Below are 22,847 nucleotides of genomic sequence, written 5' to 3'. Positions count from 1 at the left end.
TGCTCAAAAAGTCGCTGCCTCAAAAAGGCTGGCAGTATCATCAAGGACCCACACCATCCTGGCCACACACACATCTCCCTGCTACCTTCAGGTAGAAGGTACAGGAGCCTGAAGACTGCAACAACCAGGTTCAGGAATAGCTACTTCCCCACAGCCATCAGGCTATTAAACCTGGCTCGGACAAAACTCTGAACATTAATAGCCCATTATCTGTTTATTTGCATTTTATCAGGTGGGGGGGAGGAGAGTGTCCCCCTCCCATTGGTACGGAACATTTGCATTTTTCAGCTTGAAATTGTGCAATAAGGTGCATACTGTAGCGAGTCTTATAACTTACACTTGAATGCAATATATATGCTTTAAATTGGATTGGAGCGTTTTTGAAAGGGGGGAGGCTGTGCGATCACTGATCACTGGCCTTGGGGGTACCCGGCAACAAAAGCTTTTCTGTAGCTCGGTACACTTGACAATAAACTAAAACGGAACCGTTTCCAGAAGAACGTTGCTTCATATATAGAAATGGTATGCACCACCATGTCAGGCAAGTGTGACACTTCCATAGGGCAGTTACTGATGGGGTAGACTTCCCCTTCAGTACGATAACAATTCACTTTGTCTCACTCAAATATTGACAATATTCATGCAAATTAAACGGGAGTGCAGTGTTCAGCCAGGCATGACAAATTAGTGGCAAGCTTAATTGAAGCAATCATTCACAAATGTCCAACAGTTCGTTGACATTTTGCAGAGTGACCAGCATCACAAGGAGTGGGAAACCAGGCATCCCTGCAAGATGATGACGTTGGAAACCTGTCTCCTTATCCTTAATGAATACTCGTCCTAATTGGGTAGGATAGAGGGGGCGCGATGAATAGGGCAGCAAAGAGATAAATATCAACCTGTCTCAATCTGAACTCTCCCCAACTAATCACTAATAGCCCTGTCCCACGGTACGAGTTCATTCCAAGAGCTCTCCCGAGTTTAAAAAAAATCAAACTCGTGGTAAGCACGGAGAATGAACGTAGCGGGTACGTCGGAGCTCGGGGACGTCTCTTAGCGGCTCGTAACGCTAACGGCAGGTACTCGGGAAGACTCGCTAACGGCAGGTAAGCACAGGAAGACTCGTGAAGATTTTTCAACATGAGGAAAAATGCCCACGAGAGCCCCGAGTACCGACGAGTGGCCATTACCGTAAATCTCCGAGTTCGAATCAGGGCAAACTCGGGAGGAGAGCTCTTGGAATGAACTCGTACCGTGGGACAGGGCCATAAGACACCAGAGCACTGTATTTTTCCACCCTGCTTAAACAGGCCCTTCGGCCCATTACGTCTGTGCCACATTAAACTAAGCTGAGGGGGAAAAGATATAGTAGGAATCTGCGGGATAACCTTTCTTTACACAAAGGATGATAGGTGCATGGAACAGGCTGCCGGAGGAGGTATTAGTTTATTAGTAAAGATAGACACAAAATGCTGGAGTAACTCAGTGGGACAGGCAGCATCTGCGGAGAGAAGGAATGGGTGATTTTTCGGGCCGAGATCCTTCTTCAAACTTTATTGTCACGTGTACCAAGTTACAGGGAAAAGCTTTTTTGTTGCGAGCTGGGCAAGTTGAGCTGAAGTGTCAGTTTCCACACTGCATGGATCGATGACTAATCTCCTCCCCGGAAGCTATGGTTCATATTCTGGTCGCCATTTTTATGTGACTTTTATTTTGGTGATCTTACATCTGTAAACCATATGCATTCTTGTTGTAGTGGGAATTGCAAATGGGAGCAGGGAATGTAATCTGTTTTAAGCACCCATCACAACCTATACACTTCTACTTAACTCTGATAGACACAAAAAGCTGGAGTAACTCAGGCAGCATCTCTGGAGAAAAGGAATAGGTGACGTTTCGGGTCAAGACCCTTCTCCAGTCTGAAGTAGGGTCTCGACCCAAAACGTCACCTATTCCTTTTCTCCAGAGATGCAGCCTGTCCCAACCCGCCGAGTTACTCCAGCATTTTGTGTCTATCTTCGGTTTAAACCAGCATCTGCAGTTCCTTCCTACATACTTAACTATGATTGTTATGGAACTGTAAATGCAAAAAACATAACACATGTGACAATAAAGTACCAGTGAACCATTGAAAAATAGTTTTATATATTTACACACATCACCAGAATAAGTCTGAAGGGTTTCGGCCCGAAACGTTGCCCATCTCCTTCGATCCATAGATGCTGCTGCACTCGCTGAGTTTCTCCAGCATTTTTGTGTACCTTCGATTTTCCAGCATCTGCAGTTCCTTCTTAATCACCAGAATATTAGCAATTGTCGAAGTAAAATTGATTGCTCAATGCACTCTGCTGTGTTGCCTGCTGAGAGGCCAGTGGTCGGAGCGGACTTGATGGGCTGAAGTCCCTGTTTCCGCGCTGTATCTCTAAAGTTGTGGGCAGTGGGCAGGTGCTTATAGACCTGCACGGGAAGGTAGACGCTCCCGCCCCCACGAGTCTCGGGCAAATGGGGCTCGTCAGCCTGGGAAGGCGGTCCATCTAGGAGAGGGAAAACTCTGATTTAAAACCTTCACTGCCCTGTGGCCATATCCAGTCATGGAAAAGGCTCCAGGAGTAAACCTCAAGAAAATCCAGAGTCGGAGCCCCTAAGGCAGTTCGTCGTTAATAATAATAATAATAATACATTTTATTTTCGGGCGCCTGTCAAAGTCTCAAGGACACCTTACAGAAATTAACAGAAGAGGAAAAACATATAGTCAGAATAAAATAAATAATAAGGACATCACCAGTACACAAGTTAAAGACAGAAATCGCTCCAAAGACAAAAAATCAAAAACCACAATGTGAAGAGAGAGCAGCGGCAGCTAAAGCGCGCCAGCGTCCACTCTCCCTTCCGACAGCCATCTTGAACACAGACTAACATATTAACTTACACACAAAAAAATCATCCCCCCACAATGGTTACTACTGTGGGGGAAGGCACAAAGTCCAGTCCCCATCCCCAGTTCACCCAAAGTCAGGTCTATTGAGGCCACCGCATTTGCCTCTACGGAGGCCCGATGTTCCTGGCCGTTCTGGCCGGGTGGTGTTGCCCCGGCGTCGGGAGAGTCCTCACAGCGGCTGGGCCACCTGGAACGGCCGCTTCCTAGCTGGGGACCGCGGCTTCTGAAGCCGACAGGGCCGCGCTGGGTTGGAGCTCCCAGGCTCCCGATGTTAGAGTTGGCGCCGCCCGCTCTGCTCCGCAGACCCGCAGCCCGGAGGTGTTGAACTCGGCGGTCACAGCTCACCGGAGCTCCAGCGCGTCGATCCAGCGCGGCGACCCAGGCAAGGCATCGCCCGCTCCGCTCCGCGATAGCGCTCCAGCGCTGTGCCGCCAACGAAGCCGAGGTGCTGGGCGGTCCCCGCCAGGAAACGGCGCTCCACGCCCGCTGATAGGCCACGAGGACGGGTCGACGGGGCAGCCCAGAGAAAAAGCTGCCTCACCGACCAGGTAGGGACCTAGAAGTATAATTACCCCCTTCCCCCCACATTAAAGAGTCCATTTCTCCAACAGACGAAGCACAGGACTCACTAAAACTGCAACAAAAAAAAAAGAATTAAACGGACGGCTGCTGGTTAGCAGCCATTCCCCAAGATGGCTCCTCCCTCTTGTGATGGTGGAAAACTGTACCGGCCCTCATCGTCTACAACCTCGCTCTGGCAGCTTCTGCGACGGCGCAGGTGACAAACTGTAACGGCCCTGCTGTTCCTTTGGATCGATCAGCGACGGTGGGGGGGAAGTGCTGCATGGGCAACAGCCTGTCCTCCACATGACATCGCCCAGGCTTGCATCCTACCACACATCACCTGCAAACTAGGATGCATCACCCATGATCAGTCATGACCGAGCAGGGGCCCACTATCTCTAAAGTAGAGTAACTAAAGTATGCATAATCTTGTGTATCCTCTCCGGTATTTGACAATGTATGGCAATCAGGGATATCTGGTGATAGTGAAGCGCATGGGGCCAAGGAAAAATCACTTCAGTGATTGGATTCAGTGATACTCGTGATGAAAAAAATTGTTACTTTTTATACCTACCGTTAGCATAACGAGCCGCTACGAGACATCCACGAACTCCTACGGACCCGCTACGGACATTCCCCGAGTTCGAATCAGGGGCAAACTCAGGAGAACTTGTGAATTACCTCATACAGTGGGACAGGGGCTTTACTGAGATCCTAATCTTCAATTCCAACCCAAACGAATAGGGGAAAAAGTCAGAGGCTGAGAATCCTGCATCGAGTGATCTGTCTTTTACCTACCCGAAGCTTTTCCACCATCTCAAGTTCAAGTTCAAGTGAGTTTATTGTCATGTGTCCCAGATAGGACAATGAAATTCTTGCTTTGCTTCAGCACAACAGAACATAGTTGGCATTTACTACAAAACAGATAAGTGTGTCCATATACCATAATATAAATATATACACACATGAATAAAGTGCAAATAACAGATAATGGGTTATTAATAATCAGAGTTTTGTCCGAGCCTGATGGCTGTGGGGAAGTAGCTATTCCTGAACCTGGTTGTTGCAGCCTTAAGGCTCCTGTACCTTCTACCTGAAGGTAGCAGGGAGATGAGTGTGTGGCCAGGATGGTGTGGGTCTTTGATGATACTGCCAGCCTTTTTGAGGCAACTACTGCGATAGATCCCCTCGATGGAAGGAAGGTCAGAGCCGATTATGGACTGGGCAGTTTACTACTTTTTGCAAGGCATATCAGGACCATAATGGCTCACTCTCCACTTGCCTGGATGAGGGGAGCAATATAGCTCTCAAAATGCTCAACACAATCTAGGAAAAGCAACCCAGCCGATCGGCACGTCGTCAATCCTACACCACGATGTACTATATACCATCTACAACATGACTTGCTGGAGGCTACACCAACAGGACCTCCCAAACACATGACGTCTACCAACAAGAAGGAAGAGAGCCACAGGCCCATGGGAATATCACTCCATGCAGGTTCTCATTCCACTCCTGTCATCGGGTAGAAGGTATAGCAGCCTGAAAACTGTAACGTCCAGGTTCAGGAGCAGCCTCTTCCCAACAATCATCAGGCTATTAAACAGTACAACCGCCAATTAAACTCTGAACTACATAGAACTACAGACGTCTTAAAGCCCTCTGTTTCTTCCTTGACTGCAGAACCAACAAATCCCTGTCTACTAATACTCTCCTCCGCCTTACCCTCAACAACTTTTCGTTTGACTCCTCCCATTTCCTCCAAATACAAGGCGCATGGGCCCCAGATATGCCTGCCTCTTTGTAGAGTACGTTGAACAATCTTTGTTCGAGGCGTACCATGGCCCTATCCCCAAACTACTTCCGCTACATCAACAACTGCATTGGTACTACCTCCTGCACCCATGCAAAATTCACCGACTTCATCCATTTCACCACTAACTTCCATCCGGCACTCAAATACACCTGGACCATTTCCGATAATTCCCTACCATTTCGAATCAGGGGCAATTCCCTACCATTCCATACCTCACTATCTCCATCGCAGCTGATAGACTACTGACCGACATCCACATCCGGTAGGCGGTGCGACTCTCATCTGCAGCGGCCTCTGCAGTCCGTCTGCGTTTTTTATTATTTTATGTCTATGTTTTTATGTAGTTTTTGTTATTTTTTGTTGGGGTATGTGTGTTGGGGGGGTGGGGGTGGTGTGGGGGGGAGGGGGTAACTTTTAAATCTCTCCCTGCACGGGAGACCCGACCTTTTCTTTGTCGGGTCTCCATTGTCGTTGGGGCTGCAACGAGGAGCGGCCTCCAACAGGAAGACCGGGGGCTGTGGTGCCGACTACTCACCTCACCGTCGCGGAGCTGGCCGAGTCCAGAGCGGGTGGAGCTGTGGTGGACGCTGCTGCGGCCCGACCCCCGGAGATTCGGTGGCTGCAACTGCGGGTTTGGCGGACGGTAACACCGGGAGCCCGCGGGTCCCTGGAGGGAGACCGCTTTTCGGGGCTTCCGCAACGGCGACTTCTCCCGCCCGAGTTGCGGGGTTGAAGAGCACCTGGAGCGGGGCCTTACAGCACCGCCCCGCGCGGCTTGGAATGGCGGCGGGTCTCTGCGAGCGCACGCCGGGGGCTCTAACACCAAGAACCCGGTGTGCGACCTTGCATCACCCGGCGTGGCTTTAATGGCCACGGGACAATTCGCCATCGCCCGCCGGGGGCTTTGACTTTGACTCTGACATCGGGGGGGGGAGAGTGCAGTGGAGAGAGAAGTTTTTTTGGCCTTCCATCACAGCAATGTGATGGATGTTTATGTAAATTATGTTGTGTCTTGGGTCTATTTGTTTGTAATGTATGGCTGCAGAAACGGCATTTCGTTTGGACCTCAAGGGGTCCAAATGACAATAAATTGAATTGTATTGTATAAACCCACTGACTCCCATGGCTATCTGGGCTACACTTCTTCCCACCCTGCTTCCTGTAAGGACTCCATCCCCTAATCCCAATTCCTCCGTCTACGCCGCATCTGCACCCAGGATGAGGTGTTCCAAACCAGCGCATCGGAGATGTCCTCATTCTTCAGGGAACGGGGGTTCCCCTCTTCTACAATAGATTAGGCTCTTAACAGGGTCTCTTCTATACCCTGTAACTCTGCTCTCACTCCCCATCCCCCCCACTCGGAACAAGGGCAGAGTCCCCCTTGTCCTCACCTTCCACCCTACCAGCCGCCACATACAACAAATAATCCTCCGACATTTTCGCAACCTCCAACGAGATCCCACCACTGGCTACATCTTCCAATCTCCTCCCGTCTGCTTTCCGCAGAGACCGCTCCCTCCACAACTCCCTGGTCAACTCGTCCCTTCCCACCCGAACCACCCCCTCTCCTGGCACTTTCCCTTGCAACCACAGGAAAATGATACACTTGTCGCTTTACCTCCCCCCTTGACACCGTTCAAGGACCCAAGCAGTCTTTCCAGGTGCGGCAGAGGTTCACCTGCACCTCCTCCAACCTCATCTATTGCATCCGCTGCTCTAGGTGTCAGCTGCTGTCCATCGGTGAGACCAAGTGTAGGCTTGCCGATCACTTCGCTCGGTTCGCAATAACCAACCTGATCTCCCGGTGGCTCGGCACTTCAACTTCCTCTCCCATTCTGAATCCGACCTTTCTGTCCTGGGCCTCCTCCATGGCCAGAGTGAGGACCACCGTAAATTGGAGGAGCAGCACCTCATATTTCCCTTGGGCAGTTTACACCCCAGCGATATGAACATTGACTTCTCCAATATCAGGTAGTCCCTGCTTTCTCCTCCCCTTCCCAGCTCTCCCTCAGCCCACTGTCTCCGCCTCTTCCTCCCCCCCCCCCCCCACTCTCACACCAGTCAGATGAAGGGTTTCGACTCAAAACGTTATCCTATTTTCTTCGGTCCATAGATGCTGCCTCACCCACTGAGTTTCTCCAGCATTTTTGTCTACCTTACATCGACTTGGAAGCACTTTGTTTCTGCTGTGTGCTTGCGTGTGTGCATGTGCGTATGGATACACATATAGAACCTTTTTTGTAGTTGATTATAGTGTTTACAGAGGACTGACCTGAAACGTCACCCATTCCTTCTCTCCTGAGATTCTGCCCATCCCACTGAGTTACTTTAGCTTTTTGTATCTATCTTTGGCGTAAACCAGCATCTGCAGTTCCTTCTTGCACCTAGAAAATAGGTGCAGGAGGAGGTCATTCGGCCCTTCGAGCCAGCACCGCCATTCATTGTGATCATGGCTGATCGTCCCCAATCAATAACCCGTGCCTGCCTTCTCCCCATATCCCTTGACTCCACTGACCCCATGAGCTCTATCTAACTCTCTCTTAAATCCATCCAGTGACTTGGCCTCCACTGCCCTCTGTGGCAGGGAATTCCATAAATTCACAACTCTCTGGGTGAAATTTTTTTTTTCTCACCTGTCTTAAATGGCCTCCCCTTTATTCTAAGACTGTGGCCCCTGGTTCTGGACATGTTTGCTCATCTGTTGTGCAGCTGCATATAAGAATTTAATTGCTCAGTTTTGGGACATAGGACAATAAAACACTTGTGACTTTTTAAATTTAATACATCCTGACTTGGAAATAATACCCTCCAATGTCATTAATTTAAATTCTGGACCTCCCTACCAAAGAGCACAGAAGCAGCAACCAAACCAGAGGACTCAAGTGGACCACCAAGATGGCTCATCATTTCCTTTTCAAAGGCAGTTAGACGTGGGCAAAAGTACTGGCTTGCCAGAGTGACCCAGATCTCAAAGACTGCATATATTATAAGTCATCAAACCATTGAACTTTGGGTTTACAGCTCCTTAGAAAGTTCTTAGCCCTTTGAAACAGTTTAAGAATCATCACCAAAATCATTTATCATTCTCATAGTCTGGCCCAGAAGACAAAATGCAAGAGGTTTACAGAAAACAAGTTGAGAAAGATTTATAGGGATATGGGCCAAACGTGGGCAGGTGGGACTAGTGTAGATAGTGCATCGTGGTCAGCATGGGCAAGTTGGGCCGAGTGGCCTGTTTCCGTGCTGTATGACTATGACTCTAACTGTGGTTTTACAACATTAATTGTGCCCAGTTTTGAGTGGAATCAGCGGCATCATTCTATTTGAAGTCGGATGAAATTCACTCATTAGCATAGAAAATGAGACACAGATTAAAAATGCATCAAAAAGTTTGAAGCGGCATTTAATATTTAAGGGAAGAAAAATAATCAATAATTAATAACATTGACATTGAATGTACTGATTAGATATATTAAGCTGCTGAGATGTCACTTAAATAATTCCTTATTATCTAAATAACTTATACTGAAGACTTATGGCCCTGTCCCACTGTATGAGTTCATTCAAGAGTTCTCCCGAGTTTGCCCTGATTTGAACTCGGAGATTTACGGTAATAGCCGCTCGTTGGTACTCGGGGCTCTCGTGGACATTTTTCAACATGTTGAAAAATCTTCACGAGTCTTCCCGAGCTTACCGCGTTTCCCGAGTACCTGCCGTAAGCGTTACGAGCTGCTAAGAGACGTCCCGAGCTCCGACGTACCCGCTACGTACATTCTATGTGCTTCCACGAGTTTGATTATTTTTTAAAACTCGGGAGAGCTCTTGAATGAGCTCGTACAGTGGGACAGGGCCATTAATAATGCAAAACTGATATGAGACATAATGAGCTTCCCCCGAAATGGTCCATTGTTAATTGATCTCGTATTGAAAGCAATCATTATCTTTGGAAAACATCCTCGTTTTTGAAATCAGAGTTCTTAGCCCATGGTATGAATCAGACCGAAGGGACAATTTTATGTTCTGAAATTGTCATTTTTCCTGAACAATGATTCCTGGCATTTAGTTCCGTTGAATAACCATCGCCTGCTAACCTCTGACATTTAATGTTTCCAGGGCCGCCATGCAAAGTCTCTTCACATGTATCGGCTTTTGATGTATTCTCTGTAGAGTACCAGGTCTTCCCGACACAAGGGCTGTATTATGCCTTTGCCAGTCTGGATGTGGGAAGTGAAGATTTGTGCCGATTTTGCATCCAGACCAGCCAGATGCACCTCGTAAATGCTGTCCCGAAGGAACGAAGAGGCTGGTTCCCTGAAAAATAAAGCGGCACGTAAAAAAGTCTATCTACAGTAGCTCGATTCAGTTTGACTCTGTTGCCTCAAAGCTGAGAGCACACCTTCCAGAATGTAGGCTCAAAACTCCTGCATCTGCATAATATTAAAGGAGAATTATTGACATATAGAAACATAGGCGCAAGAGTAGGCCACTCGGCCCTTCAAGCCAGCACCGCATTCAATACGAGTGTGACTGAGGAATGTATGAATAATGCGATGTAAAGCGCCTTGAGTATTCTAGAAAGGCGCTATATAAATCCCATCCATTATTATTATTAATACAATCATGGCTGATCTAAAATCAGTACCCCGTTCCTGCTTTTTCTCTATATCCCCTGAATCCATTAATCCTCTAGTCCTGGCAACATTCTCGTAAATCTTATCTGTACCTTTTCCAGCTTGACAACATCTTTCCTATAACATGATGCCCAGAACTGAACATAAAACTCCAAATGTTAGTGCAGGAAAGTGGTGATCACACTACTGCTAGATAGGTTTAATGGAGTCAGTCACCAGCTACCAAAGGTGATTCGAAAATAAAATACTGCAGATATTGGAAATCTCAAATAAAGATAACCCACGAGACACAAGAGAATGCAGATGCTAGAATCTTGAGCTAAAAAAAAGTGCTGGAGGAACTTTGATTGCATAAAAGCGGCACAGTGGTGCCACAGTAGAGTTGCTTTCCTTGCAGCACCAGTGAACTGGGTTCCATCCTGACTACGGGTGCTGTCTGTACGGAGTTTGTACGTTCTCCGTGACCTGCGTGGGTTTTCTGCGGTTGCTCCGGTTTCCTCCCACACTCAAAACATACAGGATTGTGGGTTAATTGACCTCGCTAAACTTGTAAATTGTCCCTAATGTGTAGAATAGTGTTAGTGTACGGGGATTGCTGGTTGGCATGGACTCGGTGGGCCGAAGGACACTGTACTTCTGTTAGTATCAAGACACCTTGAAAGGTATAAAAGGAATTAACCTTGAAATGAATAAAAGTGGATTAAGGTCAGCAAGAATCTATTATTGGACATAAGATATGCACATTTCCTTGATTAGTTATCAACAAGGATTTTCACCTTTCAATGGCACATACTGGTGAAACAGATAAATCACATGCCTGCTGTCAGCCTGATTTAAGGACATTGATTTAGAATATATTGTGCAATTAAATATATAAAATTGTGCCATCCTAACAGAATATTCTGTGAAACCAGCTGTAACAATCCAGATAATAAATAACTATAAGTTTTAGATATATTGTACACAATGGCTTTTAAAATATTCACAAAATTAAATTATTAGGATGGATTTTAAAAGAGCCACCACATTTAATTTGATATTATATTTCATGTTAACATACAGTGATTTCACCAACATTACTGAAATACTTACCTTGATCTTATGGAGCTGTATAAAATAATGAGGGGAGTAGATTGGGTGGACACACAGAGAATCGAGAACCAGAGGGCATAGGTTTAAAGTGGAGGGAGAAAGATTTTACAGGAATCAGAGGGGTAACTTTATCACACAAAGGGTGGTGGGTATATGGAACAAGCTGCTGGAGGAGGTAGTTGAGGCTGGGACTATCACGATGTTTAAGAATCAATTAGACAGGTACATGGATTGGGCAGGTTTAGGGCCAAATGCAGACAAGTGGGACGAGTGTAGATGGGACATGTTGGATGGCGTGGGCAAGTTGGGCCGAAGCGCCTGTTTTCACGCTGTAAGACTCCATGACTTGCTCGCGTGTAAAGAAAGTTGCTTTAGGCAATACGTAAAAAAGACTATTTTGAATACTTACGATATAGTCATCATGCTGTCTAGATGTTTTGTACTGCTTTGTTGGCTGTGTGCATCAACCTTCCGCTGGCTTTGGCCCAAATTAACAAACCTGTGACAAAATCATTTCAAAATATATGAATTCAGATGTGGTTTCTGAAGGCTGTTTGTAATTTTTGGATATCATCTCTAAATCCAATTTTAACGTTATCCTAGGATCACAAAATAATCACAAACCAGTTCAGAATTACAAATCCTAACCTACAACACTATTACTAGTTATTTGTAGATCATTCTTCTTTTTCCATCAGTAGCCTGGATTTAATAACCAACCTGATCTCCCGGTGGCTCAACACTTCAACTCCCCGTCCCATTCCGAATCTGACCTCTCTGTCCTAGGTCTCCTCCATGGCCAGAGTGAGCACCACCGGAAATTGGAGGAGCAGCACCTCATATTCCGCTTGAGCAGTCTGCACCCTAGCGGCATAAACATTGAATTCTCCAATTTCGGTTGCCCTTGCTGTCTCCTCCCCTTCTCAGCTCTCCCTCTTCCTTTCTTCTCCCTACCCTACATCAGTCTGAAGAAGGGTTTTGGCCCGAAACGTTGCCCATTTCCTTCGCTCCATAGATACTGCTGCACCCGCTGAGTTTCTCCAACACTTTTGTCTACCTTTAATATGACAATGTCAAGCTCGTTATAGTTGACACTGTTTTCAATTTTATTTTGATTTTGGGTAAATTATTTTTATTTTTGACTTTTACAAATGGTAGTTTGATGAATTGATTGAAAGATACAGCATGGAAACAGGCCTTTCGGCCCGTCGAGTCCACGCTGACTATCGATCACTCGTTCACACTAGTTCTACTTATCCCACTTTCTCATCCATTCCCTACACACTAGGGGCAGTTTACAACGGTCAATTAACCTACAAACCAAAACCACTTTGGGAGGAAACCGGAATACCTATGTGGTCACTGGGAGAACGTGCAAACTCTACACAGACAGAACCCGGGTCAGGATCGAACCCGGGTATCTGGCGTTGTGATCTGTGGTAGTGCTGATTACCAGCTAACTGAGATTAATTCATTAAAGATCGAGCAATTCTAATGAAAGGACTGAGAAATTGTGGAAGCCATTGGTATTACAAGCACAAGAAGTATGAAGGAACTAAAAACACCGGCACACTTGTTAAAAGGCAGAAATGTTTTTGAGGGCAGCACGGTGGCGCAGCGCTAGAGTTGCTGCCTTACAGCGTTGGAGACCCAGGTACGATCCTGACTACGAGTGCTTGTCCGTACAGAGTTTGTACGTTCACCCTGTCAGTTTTCACTGGGTGCTCCGGTTTCCTCACACACTCCAAAGATGCACAGGTTTGTAGGTTAATTGGCTTCTGTAAATTGTTCCTTGTGTGTAAGATAGAGCTAGTGTGCGGGGATCGCACAGACACGGTGGGCCAAAGGGTCTGTATCCGCATGGTATCTCTAAACAAAACTAAGCTAAATCTCTACACTGCAATGTATAAATGGACATACAATACATTACAGCTCTACATTGTTGCTTATTCATTTGTCTGCAATAAACTCGAAGTGAAGAATTTTATTGATTTATAGGAAACAAATTAAATTTATCCGGTGAAAAGAAATATAATGGTTAAATAAGATACTGCATTACATTTGCATTGAGAAGTGATGTAAATCAAATCAGTGCTATTGCAAATACTGAAAATGCAGAAAAATCAATCCATACTGTCTTATTAAATGTTAAATGCCCAGTTGTGTTCCCAACATTATTGTTCTCTCCGATTTGTAGCATGGTCATGGACAACCTGGAATACTGTACGAATTTCCAGGACTTTGAAATATATCGTTCTCAAATGAGCAGAGATAAATAGTGAGTTTAATTTTGAAGGTAATCCAGACGGGTTTTTAACAAAAGTCATGTGGTAATGCGCATTCTTTCGCTAAATTATTCCTGAATTATTAACCAAATTTAGATCCCACTGATACCTTAACTTTAGTCTAGGTCTCTGAATTATATATTACCATCACCATACAAGCAGACAGCAGCTACAATTATGACATATTCATTACAATTAAAAGACATTTGGATAGAAACCATGGGCCAAATGCAGGCAAGTGGGTCTAGCCCAATATGGCAACTTGGTACGCATGGACAAGGTGGGCCATGATGCAAGTACCACCACATCACCAAAATATCTTTTTGCAAAACTGAAGACAAAATGTACAAAAGGCACAACAATATCTGACCAGGAAACAAATTTAAGCATGGAATTTAGAGGATGATCAAAACATTTAAACACCCTTTAAACAATGGTCCCATTAGTAATTAATTTGAATCAAACAATTCACTTGTAATTCTTATCCAGGCTATTTGTTCATCTAACCTTTTGTATATCAGAAGATCATCTTCTGATGGAAGCCCGGAAATATTTGTGATACGCACTTCTCTTGGAGATTGGCTGGAATCCTGCAATTATTGCAAAACCACATACACATCAGTCAATAAATCCATGATTTGTTTTCAACACTTCACAATTGCAAATTAGTTTAGTTTAGTTTAGAGATACAGCGTGAAAACAGGGCCTTCAGTCCACACTTGGTGAACTCGGGTTAACATGTAGTCATATGGTCATAAGTGATAGGAGGAGAATTAAGGGCCTGTCCCACTTTCACGACCTAATTCACGACCTTTTTTATACTCGTGGACATTTATCATCAGGCTAGAAAAACACTCCGACCTACTTGATGCCACGAGTACCTACGACTAGCATCACGACCCACCTACGACCTCGTGACGACCATGCTGCAAGTATGAGTCAAGGGCGAACTCGGCAGAGGTCGTGAATTAGGTCGTGAAAGTGGGACAGGCCCTTTAGGCCATTCGGCATATGAAGTCTACTCCGCCATTCAATCATGGCTGATCTATCGGAGGTGCACAAAAATGCTGGAGAAGCTCAGCGGTGCAGCAGCATCTATGGAGCGAAGGAAATAGGTAACGTTTCGGGCCGAAACCCTTCTTCAGACTTCAGGGGTCTGAAGAAGTGTTTCGGCCCGAAACGTTACCTATTTCCATCGCTCCATAGATGCTGCTGCACCCGCTGAGTTTCTCCAGCATTTTTGTGTTCCTTCGATTTTCCAGCATCTGCAGTTCCTTCTTGAACACATGGCTGATCTATCTCTCCCTCCTAACCACATTCTCCTGCCTTCTCCCCATAACCCCTGACACCTGTACTAATCAAGAAGCAGTAAATTAAGCTGGCTTTACAAAGTACTCAGAAAACTTGGAAATCTAATTTTATAGGCATTCTTTTGTTTCAATGGGTTCAGAAACCTAATATTTCCTTATGCTTATAACACACAGATCATATGTCCCAGTAGGTCCCATAGATAGCCCCTTGGGAATGCACCCCTTACATTCCCTTCCTTCTTTTCTTATTTCCTTATTCTCAGCAATTATTCTGTTGTCGTTCGTCCTACTCCGACGGATCTTCTGCTGGTGCTCGCAGGTATCGCACCCGCCAAGCTTCGCAGAGAGTACTTCACTCACAGGCTGGTGTGCAAGGCCCCATCGGATGCCAAACATCCTCTGCACCACCTCGCCCAGGGCTCACAGCGACTGGGACCTCAACGCCTGTCATCTCATCGCCCCCTCTCCCATCACGCAGCGACCCTCTGTGGCTCCGGTTTCAACACATTAGGAGCATGGAGAACCAGCTGGGACTTCACGACCTCCTCAATTCACTGTTGCACCGAACACCACAGCCCCACCCGGCTCGGACCTGCCCCGCAAAGATTGGGTCGCCCTGAACCGGCTCCGTACAGGGGTCGGCCGGTTCAACGCCAACATGCATCTCTGGGGGCTGCTTTCATCAGCAGCCTGCATGTGTGGAGCAGACCAGCAAACAGCGCAGCATGTCATTTTCGACTGCGATGTCCTCCGCCCCCCTGGTGGAGGGGTAAGGGCCTGTCCCACTCAGGCGTCATTTGCGCGTCATTTGCACGACAGGCCAATCGGTAGTGACTCACGCGCGAAAATGGTCTAGCAGTACGACAGTCGTGCGCCAAGTGCTCTTGAGGGCCCTGCTCCTTTTGGGAGCCATTTGCGATGTCGTTCGTACTTGGTCCGATCTCCGTGGCAAGGATTTTCCCAGTGAAATTGTTTTCAAAACTACGCTTGCTTTATACCCGGGTGGTCACATGGTGCGGCACAAGTACAGCACAAGAACAATGCCTTCGGCCAACCTCTGTGCTGGACATGACAACAAGACCTTCATTTAACTACCTGCACATAATCCATATCACTTCATTCCCTGCCCCATATCCATCGTCTCGTAATTATCTGCTTCCTCCACCATCCAGGCACCTACCATCCTCTGTGTAAAAAAACAAACCTGCCCACACATCTCCTTTAAACTTTGCCCCTCTCTATTTAGTTGAGTTTGTCACGTGTACTGAGGTACTGCTAAACGCTTTTGTCGCATGCTGACCAGTCAGCAGAAAGACAATACATGATTACAATCGAGCCATCCACAGATACATGATAAAGGGAAATAACATGGATAACATTTAGTGCAAGATAAAGTTCAGTAAAGTTTACTCAAATATAGTCCAAGGGATCCCAATGAGATATATAGTAGCTCACAATACACTCCAGTCGTGATAGGATGGTGCAGAAGCCTGATAACAGCTGGGAAGAAACTGTCCCTGAATCTAGAGATGTGCGTTTTCACACCTCTATACTTTTTGCCCAATGGGAGAGGGGAGATGAGGAAACATAGAAACATAGAAAATAGGTGCAGGAGTGGGCCATTCGGCCCTTCGAGCCTGCACCGCCATTCAATATGATCATTGCTGATCATCCAACTCAGTATCCTGTACCTGCCTTCTCTCCATACCCCGTGATCCCTTTAGCCACATCTAACTCCCTCTTAAATATAACCAATGAACTGGCCTCAGCTACCTTCTGTGGCAGAGAATTCCAGGAAGTGGCCAGGATGAGACTGGTCCGTAAATCTATGCCTTCTCGTCTTGTACATTTTCACCCTGGGGAAAAGGATACTGACTAAATCCTATTTAAGTCTTTTGTAATTTTATACTTATCTCTAAGTCTCTCTTCTCCCTCCGTCTTTCCAGAGAAAACAATCCAGGTTTGTCCAACATCTTGTAGCTAATCGCCCCTAATCCAGGTAGCATTCTGGTAATCCCCGTCCGTACCCTCTGTATATGAGTAACTAACTTGAGAGCAGTCAAAATGAAACCAGGTCCAGTCTAATCGAGTAGGAAGGAACTTCATATGCTGCTTTACACCAAAGATAGACTGGAGAAACTCAGCAGCATCTCTGGATAGAAGGAATGGGTGATGTTTCGGATCGAGACCATTCTTCAGAAGAATAGGTGACGTTTTGGGTTTTCTATCCAGTGATGCTGCCTGTTCCGCTGAGTTACTCCAGCATTTTGTGTCTATCTCCAGTCTATATTGAAACTAGATCTACTGTTTATTCTCCTCAAACAATAAGATGTTTTTCTGACCTCTGTAATTTTGGTATTTTCTCCATACTCTGTGACTTTGACTGGGGTGGATCGTTGAGAGACAGCACCGTCCTCTTCCTTGTCGGTTCCTGAATCATCTTCGGAACTACTGGAAACAGCCTCCTCTGACGGTGGTGGAGGTGCACTTGCCACTGTCTTACGCTGCAGTACTGTTTCCTCCTTACTGGTCTTGTTGCTGTACCAAAAAAAATATTTATAGCATCTACAAAAGTATAGATGGATTGTGCAACGGATTTGAAAATGCAATGCATTACACTAAGTTTCCTACTCTCATTCACAGCTCTGACATTCCCATATGTTCATAAGTTATAGGAGCAGAATTAGGCTATTCGGCCCATTGAATCTACACCACCATTCAATCTTGGGGGAACCACTGAGAACTAAGGGGGACCCAGCAAGGGGGGGGGGGGGGGGAATGAAGAAGAGATGAGTACTTTTTGCGATTTTGTTGACACCTTTGTGGTGACTCCTTTGTGTAGATTAGTTTAGTTTAGTGTAGTTTAGTTTAAAGATACAGCGCGGAAACAGGCTCTTCGGCCCACCGAGTCCGCAACGAACAATGACCCCCGCACATTAATACTACTCTATACACACAAGCCAATAAACCAACAAACCTCAACGTCTTTGGAATGTGGGAGGAAACTGAAGATCACGGGGAGAACGTACAAACTCCATACAGACAAGCACCTGTAGTTAGAAGCGAACCCGGGTCTCTGGCACTGTAAAGCAGTAGCCCTACCGCAATGCCACCGTATCACTCTTGTTTGTATAGTTTGTATGCAAAAAATAATGTCATTGTACCTAGGTACAAGTGACAATAAAGCATCATCATTATCATCTTCCCATCTCATCTATGTGGGTGTTTCCGTAAATACAGCACTCCGCCGTGAAACTGAAGGCCTCCAAACTTCCAGGTTATTTTCCTGTTTTTAATGCAACATCCCCATTGTTTCATATCCTGTATTTTTAGTATAGATCATGGTGCACAGTCAAAATTATGAGATGAAGTAAAAATAAATATATCTGTTTTTACAAAGAAAAATATCAGTTACTAGACCAAGTGCAGACCCGTTGGGCCTGTTCCCCCAACGTGCGGTTGTGGGGGGGGGGGGGGGGGGGGGGGGGGGAGGCGGCATGCAGCGTCACACACACTAACTATCCCCCCCCCCCCGCACTCACGTTAATTAACCCCTTGATATTATATTAATATTATTAATTTGCTCCTTTTACCCCATAACCACCCTATCTACTGACGCATAGCCCCCAACTTGCAGTCACATCTAGAGAGGGGCGGGGGGCGGGCGGAGGCAGAGAGAGAAGGGGCAGAGACAGAGAGAGAGAGAGAGAGATAGACACAGAGAGAGGGGCAAGAGGGATAGGGGGGTGGAGAGGAGGATAAGAGGTGGGTGAGGGGGGAAAGGAGGGGAGGAGAGAGAGAGGGTGAGAGTGAGGGGGAGAGAGAGGGGGTGCTGAGAGGGGGGGTGAGGTGGGGAGCAGGGAGGGGGAGGGGAAGAGGGGGAGGGTGATGGAGGGGGAGGGAGGGTGGGGGAGGGGATGGAGGGGGGGGAGAGGGAGGGGGGGGGAGGGGAGGAGGGGGGGGAAGGGGGGGAGGAGGGGGGGAGGGGAGAGGGAGGGGGGAGAGGAGGGGAGGGGGGGGAGGAGAGGAGGAGGAGGGGGGAGGGAGGGGAGGGGGGGGGGGGGAGAGAGGAGGGGGGGGGAAGAGGAGGGGGGGAAGAGGAGGGGGAGGGAGGAGAGGGGGGGAGAGGGAAGGGGGGGAGAGGAGAGAGGGAAGGAGGGGGGGAGAGGGGGGGGGGGGAGAGGGGAGGGGGGGGGGGAGAGGGGGAGGGGGGGGGGAGGAGGAGGAGGGGGGGGGAGGGGAGGGGGGGGGGGGAGGAGGGGGAGAGAGGGAGAGGGGGGGGGAGAGGGAGAGGGAGGAGGGGGAGAGAGGGGGGGAGAGAGGAGAGGGGGGGGAGAGGAGGAAGGGGGGGAGGGGAGGGGGGGGGGGAGAGGAGAGGGGGGAGAGGAGAGGGGGGGAGAGGAGAGGGGGGGGAGAGGAGAGGGGGGGGAGAGGAGAGGGGGGGGGAGAGGAGAGGGGGGGAGAGGAGGGGGGGAGAGGAGGGGGGGAGAGGAGAGGGGGGGAGAGGAGAGGGGGGGAGGAGAGGGGGGGAGGAGAGGAGAGGGGGGAGAGGAGAGGAGAGGGGGGGGAGGAGAGGAGGAGAGAGGGGGGGAGGAGAGGGGGGAGAGGAGGGGGGGGGAGAGGAGAGGGGGGAAGAGGAGAGGGGGGGAGAGGAGAGGGGGAGAGGAGGGGGGAGAGGAGAGGGGGGGAGAGGAGAGAGGGGGAAGAGAGGGGGGAGGGGAGAGAGAGGGGGAGGGGAGAGGGGAGAGAGAGGGGGGAGGGGAGAGAGAGGGGGGAGAGAGAGGGTGTGCTGAGAGGGGGGGGTGAGGTGAGGGGGAGAGGTGGGGAGCAGGGAGGGTGGAGGGAAGGGGGTATGTGGAGGGGAGGGGGGTTTAGGGGTGGGACGGTGGGGGAGGGGATAGAGGGGAGGAGGGGGAGAGAGAGAGAGAGAGAGAGAGAGGGGTGGGAGGCGGAGAGAGGGGGGGAGGCGGGGAGAGGAGAGGGAGAGAGGAGAGAGGGGGGGAGAGGAGAGGAGAGGATTGGCCTCATCAGCAACAACGATGAGTCGGCCTACAGGGAGGAGGTCCAGCACTTAGCAGCATGGTGCGCTGACAACAACCTGGCCCTTAACTCCAAGAAGACCAAGGAGCTCATTGTAGACTTCAGGAAGTCCAGGGGCGGCACGCACACCCCCATCCACATTAACGGGACGGAGGTGGAACGTGTTTCTAGCTTCAGGTTCCTGGGAGTCAACATCTCCGATGACCTCTCTTGGACCCACAATACCTCAACTCTGATCAAGAAGGCTCACCAGCGTCTCTTCTTCCTGAGGAGACTGAAGAAGGTCCATCTGTCTCCTCAGATCCTGGTGAACTTCTACCGCTGCACCATCGAGAGCATCCTTACCAACTGCATCACAGTATGGTATGGCAACTACTCTGTCTCCGACCGGAAGGCATTGCAGAGGGTGGTGAAAATTGCCCAACGCATCACCGGTTCCTCGCTCCCCTCCATTGAGTCTGTCCAAAGCAAGCGTTGTCTGCGGAGGGCGCTCAGCATCGCCAAGGACTGCTCTCACCCCAACCATGGACTGTTTACCCTCCTACCATCCGGGAGGCGCTACAGGTCTCTCCGTTGCCGAACCAGCAGGTCCAGGAACAGCTTCTTCCCGGCGGCTGTCACTCTACTCAACAACGTACCTCGGTGACTGCCAATCACCCCCCCACCCCCGGACACTTATTATCACTTATTATTATTTATTCAAATCATTTGCTATGTCGCTCTTCCAGGGAGATGCTAAATGCATTTTGTTGTCTCTGTACTGTACACTGACAATGACAATTAAAATTGAATCTGAATCTGAATCTGAGGGGGGGAGAGGAGAGGGGAGAGAGAGAGTGCCTTTTTATTTCAACCCAAACAACCATTTGCAGGCAGTGCTTTTTTACTTTAACCATATTTTCATTTTCAAACCACATTAAGGGTACTTACTCATAGTTGTGTGGACATGTGTAATATCTCTGTCATATTTCATCGACGGGAAAAATCCTCGGCACACATGCGGCGGAGGGCGGCTCTGAGCGAGGTGGCCAAAAATGACGGCCGTACGTGGCGGCGTTCTCTCGGAAATCGCAGCACAGATCGCCAAAACCGGTCAAGAACAGAGTTTTAGTAATATAGAAGACTAGACTAAGTGGGACCCGTTGGGTCCCAGCATCACACAGGAGGGCTGGTCATCCAACGCAATATTCCACCTCTCCACCAATTCTAACATTGGTGGCCAGTTGGGGGGGGAGGGCTTTCTGGAGCGCTAGTATGGGTATTGTGGGCTGAAGGGACTGGTTTCCAGAGGGCTAGTATGCAAATTGTGCGCCAAATGGATTCTTGGGCTGGCGTCTCAGTCAATCAAGCCTGTTGTGCTGGCAACTCACTCATGGCTGGTGGGCTGGTAGTTGACTCACGACTAATCCTTGAAATTCTATTTCAAGCAGGGTATAAGGCCACCAAATTCAAGTGCAGTTTCTTACCACTTCTAGCAGGCTGCAAGGCCACCAAATTCAAGTGCAGTTTCATACCATTTGAAGTAGGGTGCAAAGCCACTAAAGACAGCGAGTCGTGACCTCTCCCTCCTCCATCTTGCAGAGACTGAGCCACACCCACATTTCCCGGGTTTTATAACCCCCCCCCCCCCCCCCACACCGGAAAAGGTGTGGCTTTCATGGAGTGATTGACAGGAGGGAGATTCTCAACATTTAAAAAAAAACTAATAACACTTTTATTTTTCATTGATGGGAAGAATTCTCTGCACCTGCTCAGCGGAGGGGGACTGAGTAAGGTGGCCAAAAATCACAGCCGTAAGTGGTAGCGTTTTATCTAAAATCAAAATACAGTGCAAACAGGAAGTGCATTTACAGTAGTGCCTTTTAACTTCAAGCCAAAGCACCCAAGCCACCATTTGCAGTAAGTAATGCCTTTTAACTTCAAGCCATTGCATCCAAGCCACCATTTGCAGTAAGTGTTGTCTTTCAACTTCAAGCCACACCCAAGCCATCATTTGCAGTAAGTGGTGTCTTTCAACTTCAAGCCACACCCAAGCCATACCCAAGCCACCATTTGCAGTAAGTAGTGTCTTTCAACTTCATGCCACCATTTGCAGTAAGTGGTGTCTTTCAACTTCAAGCCACACCCATGCCATACCCAAGCCACCATTTGCAGTAAGTAGTGCCTTTCAACTTCAAGCCAAAGCAACCAAGCCACCATTTGCAGTAATAGTGCCTTTCAACTTCAAACCAAAGCTCCCAAGCCACCATTTGCAGTAAGTAGTGCCTTCAACTTCAAGCCAAAGCCACCATTTGCAGTAATAGTGCCTTTCAACTTCAAACCAAAGCTCCCAAGCCACCATTTGCAGTAAGTAGTGCCTTTCAACTTCAAGCCAATGCACCCACGCCCCCCATTTGCAGTAAGTAGTGCCTTTCAACTTCAAGCCACACCCAAGCCACCATTTGCAGTAAGTAGTGCCTTTCAACCTCATGCCACCATTTGCAGTAAGTAGTGCCTTTCAACTTCATGCCACGATTTGCAGTAAGTAGTGCCTTTCAACTTCATGCCACCATTTGCAGGAAGTAGTGCCTTTCAACTTCAAGTCAAAGCTCCCAAGCCACCATTTGCAGTAAGTAGTGCCTTTCAACTTCAAGCCAATGCACCCAAGCCACCATTTGCAGTAATAGTGCCTTTCAACTTCATGCCACCATTTGCAGTTAGTGGTGTCTTTCAACTTCAAGCCACACCCAAGCCACCATTTGCAGTTAGTGCCTTTCAACTTCAAGCCAAAGCAACCAAGCCACCATTTGCAGTAAGTAGTACCTTTCAACTTCAAGCCAATGCACCCAAGCCACCATTTGCAGTAAGCAATGCCTTTTAACTTCAGGCCATTGCATCCAAGCCACCATTTGCAGTAAGTGGTGTCTTTCAACTTCAAACCACACCCAAGCCACCATTTGCAGTAAGTAGTGCCTTTCAACTTCAAGCCAAAGCTCTCAAAGGAGGGAGGAGGGGGGGAGGGGAGGGTGCTTCCTGGAGCACTAGTATGAACCATTTTAGAACCAATAGACATTTTTTTTGCAAGCTTTAGAACCAAGTTTTTTTTTTGCAAGCTTTAGAACCAATAGTCATTTTTTTTTTGCAAGCTTTAGAACCAGTAGTCATTTTTTTGCAAGCTTTAGAACCAAAAGA

General features: G+C 47.9%; 1 protein-coding gene across 3 annotated transcripts in view; it reads right to left on the bottom strand.

The window, feature by feature from the left end:
- Window positions 1-8,703: 8,703 nt before the first annotated feature.
- The window catches only part of fig4 (FIG4 phosphoinositide 5-phosphatase), a 72,805-nt gene continuing 58,661 nt past the window's right edge, over window positions 8,704-22,847 (bottom strand). For 2 of the 3 annotated variants that reach the window (XM_033021972.1, XM_033021973.1), the window contains exons 21-24: window positions 16,979-17,174; window positions 13,834-13,916; window positions 11,451-11,540; window positions 9,118-9,629 (exon numbers count right to left, since the gene is read on the bottom strand). In XM_033021972.1, coding sequence (XP_032877863.1) covers window positions 9,452-9,629; window positions 11,451-11,540; window positions 13,834-13,916; window positions 16,979-17,174 — 547 coding nt within the window. In that variant the 3' untranslated portion in view covers window positions 9,118-9,451. Of the gene's footprint in view, window positions 9,630-11,450; window positions 11,541-13,833; window positions 13,917-16,978; window positions 17,175-22,847 lie in introns of all 3 variants that reach the window. The other variant, XM_033021971.1, reaches the window with a different exon arrangement.

This window comes from Amblyraja radiata, chromosome 5 (assembly GCF_010909765.2).
Source record: "Amblyraja radiata isolate CabotCenter1 chromosome 5, sAmbRad1.1.pri, whole genome shotgun sequence".
Taxonomy (NCBI): Eukaryota; Metazoa; Chordata; class Chondrichthyes; order Rajiformes; family Rajidae; genus Amblyraja; species Amblyraja radiata.
This window is presented reverse-complemented; position numbering and strand designations above follow the sequence as displayed.